Source organism: Asterias amurensis, chromosome 6, assembly GCF_032118995.1.
Source record: "Asterias amurensis chromosome 6, ASM3211899v1".
Classification (NCBI taxonomy): Eukaryota; Metazoa; Echinodermata; class Asteroidea; order Forcipulatida; family Asteriidae; genus Asterias; species Asterias amurensis.
In genome coordinates, this window is record NC_092653.1 from 11,413,374 (window position 1) to 11,426,657 (window position 13,284).

General features: G+C 38.8%; 1 protein-coding gene across 1 annotated transcript in view; it reads right to left on the reverse strand.

The window, feature by feature from the left end:
• Positions 1-12,728: 12,728 nt before the first annotated feature.
• Positions 12,729-13,284, reverse strand: part of LOC139938208 (MLX-interacting protein-like) — a 39,245-nt gene continuing 38,689 nt past the window's right edge. The window contains exon 17 of the mRNA XM_071933610.1: positions 12,729-12,870. Coding sequence (XP_071789711.1) covers positions 12,743-12,870 — 128 coding nt within the window. The 3' untranslated portion in view covers positions 12,729-12,742. The remainder of the gene's footprint in view (positions 12,871-13,284) is intronic.

Consider the following 13,284-nt stretch of genomic DNA (forward strand, 5'->3'; position numbering starts at 1 on the left):
CAGACTCACTGTATTAAGTTCGAAAGTGTAAGGCCGCCACAGGATGTAGGCCGATACCGACTAAATACTAAGTGCTTGATGTAGGGCATGGTGTAACCCCCTTCTATTGTGTCTTCATTGTGTGCTTGGGAATCCCAGGAATTCTTTAGAGAATCTGTGTAGGTACATTTTCTTTGGGGGGGGGGGGCGGAACTGGCCGGTTGTGGGTTTTTGTCTGTCTCACCATGGAGGTAGAATTCGGCAAGGTATAACTCGCAGATATTCGAGTCTGTTTATTCACCAGTCTACAGCTCCTAAGTCTATCAAGAAGTTATCTTAGTAAAATTGCCATTCTTTGTAGCTACCATCTTGGGGGTATACTGACCAGAAACTCACCTGCGACTGTAGTTATTGTTCTTATATTAGAAGTTATTTTTTGTTGTTCATTTGCTGTTTTCTCGGTGTTATGTCTTGCGTATATTTTTGTTTTTGTCTGCCCTGCTCTGTACCATGGCCAACTTTGGTGACCATGATAATAACCTGGGCATATTAGTGTGCAAACTTTATCTTTTGTGTATTTACGTATTGAATTTTACCTATTGATTTGCTTAAAGGAACACGTTGCCTTGGATCGGACGGGTTGGTCTATGAAAAGCGTTTGAGACCGTTTGTTATGAAATGCATATGGTTAGAAAGATGTTGTAAAAGTAGAATATAATGATCCACACAAGTATCACTCAAAATTGCACGGTTTTCCTTTCACGTCGCGAACTAACACGGTCGGCCATTTATGGGAGTCAAAGTTCTGACTCCCATAAATGGCCGACCGTGTTTGTCGACGAGGTAATACGAAAACCACGCAATTTCGAGGCATATTTGTGTAGATCATTGTATTCTACTTTTACAACATCTTTCTAACCATATCAATTTTTATAACAAACGGTTACAGGACGCTTTTCAAAGACCAACTCGACCGATCCAAGGCAACGTGTTCCTTTAACTGAACAATTTGCGTAACAATAGCTGCTACTCGCCCAGAGTTGTCAGAATGTCAAAGTGGCTCTCGATTTGAAAGGGTGGCAACGTTTATTTTTTTCCAGATTGCATTGGTACTCAGTCACTCTGACCCGGGAACGCGTGTACGTTTCTCTGACAGATGGTAAACCCAACAACAGACAGTTTTTTTACTGACTTGATGTATAAAACCTGATGACATATATGAAAACAATATGGCCCATTAGTAATTTTAATACAAATACATTTTTAAAATGTATCTCTTCTTTCGTATAATAGAGTGTCAACTCTAGCTTATACAACCAGGCCAGCTGTGGCGTAGTCTATTTATAATGAATTATTACAAAACATGTATAAATAGCGCACACAGGAGCCTCTTGAGTTTAATTGAGTTGTTTATTTAAAATTAATTTTGGGAACAGTTCGAAGCTTATTTCATTCAAATTAAAATACAAACTACAATTCTTAAAATTTCCCTAAACAATGCCATTACATTTAAAAGGAAAGATATATAGAGAGAAAACCATTTAGATACAATTTGTTATACTCGACAGTTTGTAGAACCATGCGACCTCCAGAGACGCATGTAATAAAATATAATAACATTCGTAATGCACATAGAACAAACCACTACATTGAAAAAGAAAGACATCAGAGAGAGAGAGAGAGAGAGAGAAAGAGTGTGTATTTATAACAGGTGTATAAAACTAGTTATATAACAGGAACCTTAATGAAGCCTTGAGACCTTTCAGCATGTCTAGAGAAGCTGCTAAGAGTACATTCATGGACGGTGTGCTTGAGGAAGGGTGCCCGCATAAGTCTCACGGGGCTGTCTATCAACTGATTTCCACCGATATAAAAAGTACACAGAGACCGAATAAGCCATTTTCGTGTAACGTTTGAATGTTGTCTGGTACAATGACGTGCTTGAGCACAAGTCACCTCTTAAGTTTGAATTCCACAGATTATAGAGACAAATGACGTGCTTGATTACAGGTCACCTCGTTTAAATTCCCCAGACTATAGAGACATTTTGCCATGTCGCATGATTTGGGGCAAGCATAGTTACATGTACGTATAAGAGACGCTGAACACCCATACACCTTTTTAAATGATTTCGAAGGTGTATGGCACAATGATACCAGGATCTGCTCATCTGGGCTCAATTTAATAGCGCTGATAAGCGCAAAATATTGCTTAGCATGAAATTTCTCCCTTGATAAAAACAGGAATGCCAACCAAATTTCCACGCAATTTTCAGGACAAGGACGCAAACACCATCATCATGCTGAATACCAGTTAAAAAGCAACATATAACAAATGGACATTTGGTTGGTAATCCTGTTTTTATCGAAAGAAATTTCATGTTCAGCAAATTTTTGTGCTTAACAGCTCTATGAAATTTGGCCCTGGAGGTTACTATACAAAAGCTTGCCCCGAATCATGTGTCTTTATAGTCTGTTGAATTAAAATTTAAGTGACAACTTGTGGTAAAGCACGTCATTGTACCAGACAATATTCACTTCTAACACGCAAATGACTTATTGGCGTGGCAACAGCTATACGGCTACGCCGCGTCATCATGCGTTGATGTATAGGATATCCTTTAGCCACGTTCTTACAGCCATAGCCGAAGCTGTATCCACTGATTCGGATACGGCCTTTAAAGCCATTGGACACTTTCGGAACAGAAAACAAAATTAAAAGTTCACAGATTTACAAATAACTTACAGGGTTATTAGAAGGTACGGTGAAAGACTTCTCCATGAAATACTTTACTTGTTGGGAAAACATTAAAACAGTATTAGTTCTCGATATTGAGAACTACGGATTTATTTTAAACACATGTCATGACACGGCGAAACGTGCGCATACAAGGGTGGGTTTCCCCATTATTTTCTCCCGACTCCGATGACCAATTGAGCCTAGTTATTTTATATATAAGTTACGATACACGAAGTGTGGGCCTTGTTTAATACTGTTTACCGAAAGTGTCCAATGGCTTTAAGATATCTGTCCGTCCAGAAGTTTGAAGTCGCAATGGACAGTGGCGTGTGCACCTCACTAACTAGGGGAAACAAGCGCCGTCTGCATTTGTAGGTCCGCCCTCAAACATCAAACTATTATATTAATTATAGACTGATAGAGGCATGTAACAATCAATCATGAAAAAAAGATGAAAAGAAAAAACCGGGCTCGAAAAAGAAGACAGATAATGTTCCATACTTTTGTACATAGAAAGTGAAGAAAAATGCTCTAGGAAAACATGCACTTTCCCTACATGTTTTCTATCAAGCCCGAGCCAAAGCCAAGGTTTCGAAAAGGCTCTTAATAAAATCTTGTTTAAGTAGTATGGACGTTGAATCAAAATCACCGTTTTCACAATATTGTGGATAACATGTGATGGAGTCCTTTAATTTCACAGTTTCATTCTCTTTTTATTCATTCCCAACTTTTGAACCCGAAGAAAAGGTATCAACATGGGGTTTTACAACTATTAAAAATAGTAAGACTTGCTCTTTTCAAATGATTCAACAAATGAAAAATGACCTTGGTCTTGGTCGTAAATCGTCTCACTTTGCTTGATCAAAAATGTCACTAATACTGGAATGTCTACCTGCATCTCTCTCTGCCTTTAGTCTCTATAGGTAAAAGCATATAAGCAACTGCAGTGGTCATTAAGCCACTTCTAATTCTCCGTTGTGGAGATACACACAGCAATACCTAAATTAATCAACAGAGGGCGCTGTAGTTAGTTTACAAACCTTTACCGTCATTTAGGTTGGGCAGCACTGAGTGTATCACAAAATAAAATTACTTGGTTGGCACAAACCAAGTGATTATTTCCTGCCACAGAATTATGATGTCATTACACAGGAAAACAAATGTCCTAGCCAAACTTCACATCACAGTCATGTCAACTTTGAGACTAAAATGAAGCAACGGTATATCACATCAATACCACATCCCTCCCTCCGCAATAAACCATACACCATTTCGTTTGGACCGTTTCTCATTAGGCACTTAACACTATTGGTAATTACTCAAAGTAATTGTCAGCATAAAACTAACTTTGTACCAACAATGTGTAAGCTGTGTATAGTATAAAACATTGTGGGAAACTAGTTCCTCTAAAGTAACATAGTTTAAATTGAGAAAGAGGTCATTTCTCAATCAAAATATTAAAAGACTTCAGGCCTGAAGCCTTTCTTATGCATCTGAAAGCACACACATTAATTTGTGCAACAAGGGTGTTTTTTCCTTGCATTATGCTTTTGCAACTTCGCTGGCCAATTGAGTCAAAATGTTAACAGTTTTTTTAACTTATGCTAATGTTGGGATACACCTTATGAAAACAGTCTTTGACAACTAGCAAAAGGAGTCCAGTGCCCTAAACAATGATTATTTTATTCTGTATTTATTTTCCTTATTTCTTGCTTTTTTATAATTGTTTTTTTCCCCGTTAATGTTCTGTCTTGTGCTATTGTAACTTGTTTGTTGTACCTTGTATTGGTCGAATAAATAAATAATAATAATAGTAATAAATTGACACAAAAACCTTCACATAAAAACAAAACGCATGCGGAAACAAGAACAGAGTTCAAAATGATCAGTATTTATTTAAGCATACCCCTCCATTGCAATACCATGGTGTTCGCAATAAAATAACCCACGTTTAAACTCACAAAATGATATGGCCTGTGAGCCATGCATGCATTGTTAGTCTTATGTAGATATTTTACATTTTTACAACAGTTCCATTACAAAAGCTATTCTTTCTTGTCATGTGAAAATAATCAAGATTCAACCGGTGTCCAACAACAGTGTTAAACTGGGCACAGGTGATGTAACATTTTAAAAGAACTTCAAACGTATTGTTATCATATTAAACAGAACAAGGTTGAAGAATTTGATGTTCAACAAAAATAAAGACAACATTTTGGCAAGGAAAAAAAAAGGCGGCAAAATCCTGCAATTTCTGTAGTCTGTAAACCAACTCTTAAATTCCAAACCACGTGACCAACTTTTAGGTACTACTCGATAAGCTGTCCGCAGTCTAAAAGACACGTTGCTTCCCACAAGCCAGACTAACATGAGATTTGCAAGTAAAACGACTGAGCAATCCTCAAACACATTTGAATAATAATAACTTGATTGCGTTTGCTTATGCCAGTGCTGGCGGGCTCAATGTCGGTCTTTGGGCACAATTTCATAAAGCTGTTAAGCAGAAACTACTGCTTGACAAAATTCTTTGCTTAACAAAAACTGAGTGGGGCACAACAATGCAAACTTAAGGTAATTTTGGCTAGTAACCTGTTTCTGCTGAACAACACCATTCTGTGCTTAGCAAGATTTTGTGCTTACAGGCTTTAAGAAATTGGACCTAGGTTCAAAGCCCGTCTCAAACACAAGACGGTCAGAGACTCGGGCAAAATGGATTTAACTACATCAATGCTCAATTCACACAAACTAAACCAATTCAATTCAATTACATTCAATTCCATAATTCAATTCAATGTATGTGAAGAACACCAGGTTTCCAAAAATGTTTGAATACATAGTAACATGTGATACTTGCACGGATCCAGTACCCTCCGGCTTAATGAAATGAGGCTTAACCAATATCAGAGGGCAGCCATCTTGTATAACTTCTTCCATTAAATTGAATTCTATCCAAAATGAGGCTCGAAAGAAAAAAGTAGTCTGGTGCTTTTTTGTGCAGAGAGACCATTTGCATCCGTTATACAAAAAAAAAAAAAAAAAAGGGATTGACGCAGCATGATAAAAGTCTACACAAACAATTTTGTCCGACATTTGGTCCAAATATTTTATCTGAACGCAGGGATGTAACCTCCCTTTCAGTCTTGATTTGCTGACATTGATTATAAATCAAGGAAAAAAAAGTTATGTAGCATGAAAAAGCTCAATATCAAAATGAAAATCTTGTCACAATAGTGTTTACAATTACTTATTTCATTGAAAGGCAAGAACAACGCTGGTTTGCCATTGGTGTACTATGTTAAGCAGCCATGTAAAATGTGCCCCTAACTTAGACTCCGAATTGGGCACAAACCACTGAAATCCCATAGCAAAGGTTACATTTTTAAATTAACTGACAGAGCCCAAGCCAGAGCCCAAGCCAGAGCCCAAGCCAGAGCCCAAGCCAGAGCCCAAGCCAGAGCCCAAGCCAGAGCCCAAAGCTAGAGCCCAAGCTGGAGCCCAAGCCAGAGCCCACAGCCGGAGCCAAATCCGAAGCCCAGGCTGGAGCCCAAGCTGGAGCCCAAGCCAGAGCCCAAAGCCGGAGCCAAATCCGAAGCCCAGGCTGGAGCCGATGCTGGAGCCCAAGCCAGAGCCCAAAGCCAAATCCGAAGCCCAAGCTGGAGCCAAGCCAGAGCCCAAGCTGGAGCTTAAGCCGGAAAACAAGCCAGACCCCAAGCTGGAGCTTGAGCCCGAGCCCAAGCCATAGTCCAAAGTTGAGCCCAGGCTGGAGGCAAAGCCTGCAGAGCCCAAGCCTGCAGAGCCCAAGCCAGAGCCCAATCCAGAGACCAAGCTGGAGGCAAAGCCTGCAGAGCCCAAGCCAGAGACCAAGCTTGAGCCAAAGTCAGAGCCAAAGTCAGAGCCCCCAAGCTGTAGTCTTGAAAATGGCCTCAGTTCTACATGCAGCAAGTACCCAACCTTCATTCCTCTGACATCATTATACATTATGTAATCCATAGGAAGACTCTACAATGTGTTTGAATGTTTTTATTTTTGTGTGTTAATCTTTCACAACCACTTATGTGTGTAAAAAGTACCTTCAGCCATTCCACAGTTAAAACATTCCCTCAAGGTGGAAAAGGTCCAATTCACCTTCAAAACAAACTAGTGAACAAGAGCGAACACCCGGAGACTGAAACCGCCACACCGGTTGAAACAAAATTAGGAGCAAATTTCCATAAAGTTGAAGATAACAAACTTTTCACTCTGAAGCATAACATTTGTAATGCTGTTTCAGTCACCGAAAAACACTTAAAATCTGAGCCCAATTTCAGAGAGCTGCTAAGCAGAAACAGTGCTTGAAAACTTTCTACTTAGCTAAAATAAGCAGGGAACCAGCTACAAACTGTGAAAATAACATGATACTTATGCTGGTAACCCTTTTACAGTAAGCAAAATTGCTTGAGGCTCAGTAAATCATTGTGCAATTTAATTTAAAAGCAGCTCTATGACATTGGGCTCAGGATGAAAGTATGGTCTGCAAGACAATTAAACCACGTTACATTTCAAAATCAGATTTTGTTACAAAATTACAGAATTACAGTTATATTTTAAACACAGTTTCATGATATTATGTACATGGTTTTACTATTGTGCCTTTACTTACTTCAATATACATTAGAAAAGAGCCTTGCTCAAATCAATTAAATTTTAACAGTAAACCCAGCTCTTCTTGAAAACTAGATAACTAGATAGACCTTTATCACGCTGTCACCATCTTGGTCATATTCCCTGTTTCCAATTTATAACAGTAATGCATGCTAACATTCATTGCGCATGGCATCAGACTATTATTTCGTCCAACCTCAGTTTGGTTACAATGAGTTGGAATGGAGTAAAATCAAGATGACCACACCATGATAAAGGTTTATAAATGTTGGTTAGGCCACTTCAGGAGTCAGAATCATGTATGAAGCCGTATCCAGACTATGACCGTTGTTAAGGGGTGTTGCTATGGTCGTTGTCCACTACAACGTGTGTGTGCACAAACAAAACAGCTATCCGGTGCAATGCTGTAAGCGCCATTTTTCTTTATAAAATTGGCAATGCTAGAGGACTTGAGTCTGCTCTCAGACTCGAAGGAGGAGGAACCAGACTGTTGTTGAGGGGCCAGGTGTTGCTAAGGTCATTGTCCACTACACTGTGTGTGTGCACACACTAAAATTGCTCACCAGTGCAATACACTCAGCAGATTTCTCTGCTGCTGTAAGCGCCATTTTTCTTTATAAAATTGGCAATGCTAGAGGACTTGAGTCTGCTCTCAGACTCGAAGGAGGAGGAACCAGACTGTTGTTGAGGGGCCAGGTGTTGCTAAGGTCATTGTCCACTACACTGTGTGTGTGCACACACTAAAATTGCTCACCAGTGCAATACACTCAGCAGATTTCTCTGCTGCTGTAAGCGCCATTTTCCACTCATGATAAGCAGAGCTATAAAATTGGCAGTGAGGACTTGAACTCAAAGGAGGAGGAACCAAACTTGGAATATGATTTGGAGAACAGTATGGCCCCCTTCAGTGGCTTTACCAATCTTGGGGCATCCTTTTTTTAAATCTAAAAAAGGCATCCTAATGTCTCGACTACAAAAAAAAACATTCTAAACAAAAAAAGTGTCAGCACAGAGGATTTTCAGCCCACACTCGTTCTTCTATAAAACAAAGTCTCGAGTAATAATCGGGTTGTTTTCCTGAGAAGTTAACAATCAAAGAGTCAATTATATCAAAATATTTGAACGGACCATCATATTATTTCAGTCAATTGAAAGGAAATGTCATAATATATTGCAGAAGGCCATCTGTGGTGATAAGCAATTTGAAGAAGATAAACACCATTGTGAAAAAAAAAATCTTTTTACTTTTACAAACTGACAGATACAAACCTTTAAAATATCATTTCCTTTCCTACCCACGCACTGTCCTGCGTTTTTAACACAACAAAACCTTATGGTTCAGGTTTTGTGGTTTCAGCATGTTAACACATTGTCTTTATTCTAGGTATGAGGTTGTATTTATGCTGGTACTAGGCAACATGATAGTGAAGCAAAATTTTTGAGAAAAAAAAGCGGCGCCTTTGTTGTTTATGTTTGCCACCGTGTTTATATCATCTGATCTCATTGCACATAATTCACCCATGTAATGTTTGTTTCCTCCTGCAATATTGTCGCCATGGTATAAAAAAACAACTGTTGCATATGGTCTATGGGTTTACCCGAGAGGGGCAAATGGCACCCTCCGCTTTGGTGTCAATGGACCGATCCGGCCTATCAATCAAACTGTGCGCGTTCACCCATTTGACCAATCACAGCAATAATTGTGGTCGGACAAACTCGGTCATGCGTCGCATATATTTGGCACGCGCGGCAGAATCGAGCAGAATGACATTGGGAGTGTTCGTACACGTCTCTTGCTCACGTGCGGAGCTTAGTGGAAAGCTGGAGCAGTCCATTACCCCCCTCGGGTGTACAAAACACCATGGACTCTGTTGCAGCGTGCACATTCTTTACACAGCTATCCTACCCATTTTGGATCCGCAGAAAATTATTTCATCAACATTTCATGCTGAATCAGCACTATGAAACCATGCCTGATGTGAAGAGCTTAATTAAGGTTTAGTTTCCTATAATAAAACCATAAAGCCGGTTCATACTTCCTGCGAATGCGAAACGATACAAATGTTGACGTCACAAATTCACAACGAATAATTCGCAGCAGTTCAACTCTGCTCAACTCACTTGCAAATATCGCTGCGAAAGGATGGTTGTGACATCAAATTCACGTCAAATCCGCTTCGCATTAGCATTCATAGAGAGTATGAACCAGGCTTGAGTATATAACTTCTCTTTTCGTGTCGGTTAATTTCTCCTTCAATATTGAGTGATTTCATTTTCCAGAGGATGCATCCCTGCCTAGTCTTCCGACTTCTTTGTTCCCTGCTCTTAATAATAACCATAGCACAATAACCGACAGCCATTATAAATCCTAGGTCCAATTTGAAAGAGCTGCTTAAGCACATAAAAAAGTCAAGCACAACAAAATCATGCTTACCAGAACATGGTTACCCAAAGAAATGTGTTGTCACATACCGTCTCAGACTGGTGCCTCGCTTAGTGTTGCTAAGCAGATAATTTTGTTCTTAGCAATTTTTTACTTAAGCAGCTTTGTTAAAAGCAGTCCCTGGTATCATACATATATATCCCATAAGCTTATTTTGCATTTAATAGTTTACCCTTAAATACAATTCCTGGCAATAAAATACATGACAAAAATAAAAAAATTAAATTCACATAGCTGCTTAACGACCAATGTTGTGCTCACTGCGTGAGTTTCCATTCCATAGCGCATGCCAACCTTCTAGTGCTGGCAGTATGAAAATAAATGACATACATAAAAAAGCAATTCCATGTTGAGCTTGAAGTTAGCCTTCTTTCTTCTTGCCAACCTGTGCAATACGTTGAGGCTTTAAGCTAATTTTGTCTGCAATCAGCATATGTCAGATTTTTGGCCGATTTGACCCCAAAATTTTGATTTAAAATTCAATAGGTATTTTGATGGGGGTCGAGAAAGTTACAAGCTTTCATTTGAGCCATTGCTTGAAAAAGTCTGTCAATTATTAGTAGCAGTAAAATAAAGTGCTCAAAATTAGTTTTTGTCTGGATCCTGACAATATATCACGTGACCAATTATTATGTGTTTTATAAGAAACGTTTTAAATTTTTGTCATGGTTCCTGACCAAGTAAAAGTTAAAAACATAAATCGTTAGAGCGGGTGATACTCTCTGAAATACCATTCACTCAAAAAAATATTTTTCTTAATGTTTGGGCCAAAAATCTGACATAGCACCATTAAGCAGCCCTATGAAATTGGCCCCTTGGAGACAAAATGTCAAAGACCCGAAAAGTTGTCTCAAAGTTAATTTTTAAATACTTTTTCAGAGTTTTTTTTTTACAGTTGAAAAAATGAAAAAATGATAATACTTCCATTTCGGACTGGTGGTGTATCAAATCAAAAATATTGTGGAAGTTCAACTTACAAAAGTCAGCATTTTCGTTTCAAAAAGAAGCAACAAATATTAACATGAATATTAAGATAAATACATTGAATTTTGTATGTACAACTTTATTGTGTCAAGCTAACCATGCTTAGTGTGACGTGCATCAAGAAATGAGTCGGGGTGACCAGCCAAAAACATCCAGACAGTGACTGGTACACTGGTTCTACTAAGCTAACTTGTAAGATTTTGCTTCAACATCCTCAAGAATAAGGCCTAGATTAGCCAAGAAAATAACACAATTTAAATTAACAGTCGAATACTAAATAATGTTTCTTAAAAAAATACATAGATCCCGAAAATTGCAAATTGTGTGATGAAAAAGAAAAATCCCCATCAACATAGACTGTGGGGATGATGTGACAAAAATTTAAGTAAATCCTCTTTGAAAAACATGTGACTTGAAACCACCTGAACAATTTCATAAAGTTTTTAAAGCACAAAAAAATTGCTTAGCACAGCAAAACCTTGCTTGGGTTACCAGCCAGAATACAATAAAAAGTACGTTGTTTATGACTGGTTCCCTGCTAAGTTTTGTTTAGCAGTTTTTGATTATTTCTGCTTTTCAGCTTTATGGGATTGTTTTGTAGTAAAGCCTGGTTAATACTTCCTGCAAGTGCAAATGCGATACGTATTTTGACGTCACTTATTCGCAACGAATAATTTGCATAAATTAAATCGTGCTGAACTCCTGCGAAACATTCACTGCGACTCAAAATTTGTTTCGTATTTGCATTCGCAGGAAGTATGAACTGGGCTTTAGTTTGATGACACAACTGCCGTTAACAAGAGAACTGGAATCAATGCATTTCTGAAAACCACTCTTACACCTTCTTATGCGGTCACAGTCTCAGTAAACAATAGTATCTTTCGTAATTACTTACAACCGACAGACAAGTTCAAAAATATAGTTCTTAAGTAGTATTAGTAGCTTCCCAACTTCAAGAAGACGCAACAATTGTCAAAAACTAGTCACTAAGTTACGCAAGACACACACACGTTAGAAAATGAACAAAGAAAATAAATCGTTGAAAAACTTTTCAAAAGTTGACTGTCCTTCTGCTGTTTATAGAGACCTGGGTAATTGTTTGTTAAATAGGATATTAGAAGACTCATCCACGTGTCAAAACTCCTCCGTCCTGCCAATTTGTTGGGTTCCCCGTAGCTCCAGGATAACGACAACACAGTACGTAAGATGGTGAACAGCCCATTCACAGTAAGCCTCTGTTTTGGCATTTCATAATATTGAGAAGCAATGAACAAATCAGGGCACACAAGCGTTTCCATAAAAGGCATGATACAAGCTTGCCAAATGAATGATTTTTGAAGACTGTGGCGCTTAATTCCATGAGTTTTCCTCCAAGATAGTCGCACCACTAACACTTCGTAGACTTCAATGGCTTGGCAAATCAGATCACACAAGCGTTTCCATCAATGCCATGATGGGAGCTTGCAAATAAATGACTTTTGAAGATTGTGGCGCATAATTCCATGAGTTTTTTTTCCAAGAGAATTGCACCACTAACACTTACTAGATATCCTAGCACACAAGCAATTCCATAAGTGCCATGATTGGAGCCTGCCAAATTAATGGTGACTTTCAAAGAATGGGAACTAAAAATTCCATTAGTTTTTCTCCAAGACAGTTGCACAACTAACACTTCCTAGACCTCAATGGCTTGGCAAATTGGATCACACAAGTGTTTCCATCAATGGAACAATGGTAGCTTGCCAAATTAATTACGGCTTTTGAAGATCGGGCAACCAAAACCACAAGTTTGTCTCCATAATATTTGCACCACTACCACTTCCAGACTTGTTGGGGGGGGGGGGGGGGGGGCTAGGTTAAGTCTCCAAACTTGCAGTACTAATGGACTGGCACCTGCAAGCGTCCAAGCTGACAATAATCTCGGACTGGAGCCAGTGAGTGGCGTCTGGTGCTGATCTAGATCTCGGTCTCACTGCCTCCTTCTGATTTTTTGTTGACAGCCTCTGCAGCCTGACGAGGTACCTCTGCTGGATCAGTCAGAAATGACGTTGTGCGGATCAGCACCGTCAGGGAAGACAACACAGCTGTCAGATAGAAAAAACCGAGTCACATTGAGCCTCAAGAAAACGATAAGTGGCGCAAACGGCAGGTGCAAACCATACCAAATAAATAAATTAAAAATTTAGTTTTTTAACTTCTGACACCTTCCATTGCATCAAATCTTGTTCCCACATTTCTAGATATTCAGAAAGACATTTATTTTTTAAAATACCCTTTTCCGGTGAAAATGTCTGAAGAAATAATGCCATATAACAGAAATCAATACATTTACAAGAGACACTGACTGGGTTAAATTAAAAAAAATAACTTGGGTTGTGCGGCTTTTGACTTGCACCCCGAACAGATATACAGTCAAAATAGGGAGACGGCCATCATAAGGCTAGTGGATAGCTCGCAAATCTGGAGGTTTCATAATGAATTCCCCCTTAAGTAAATTT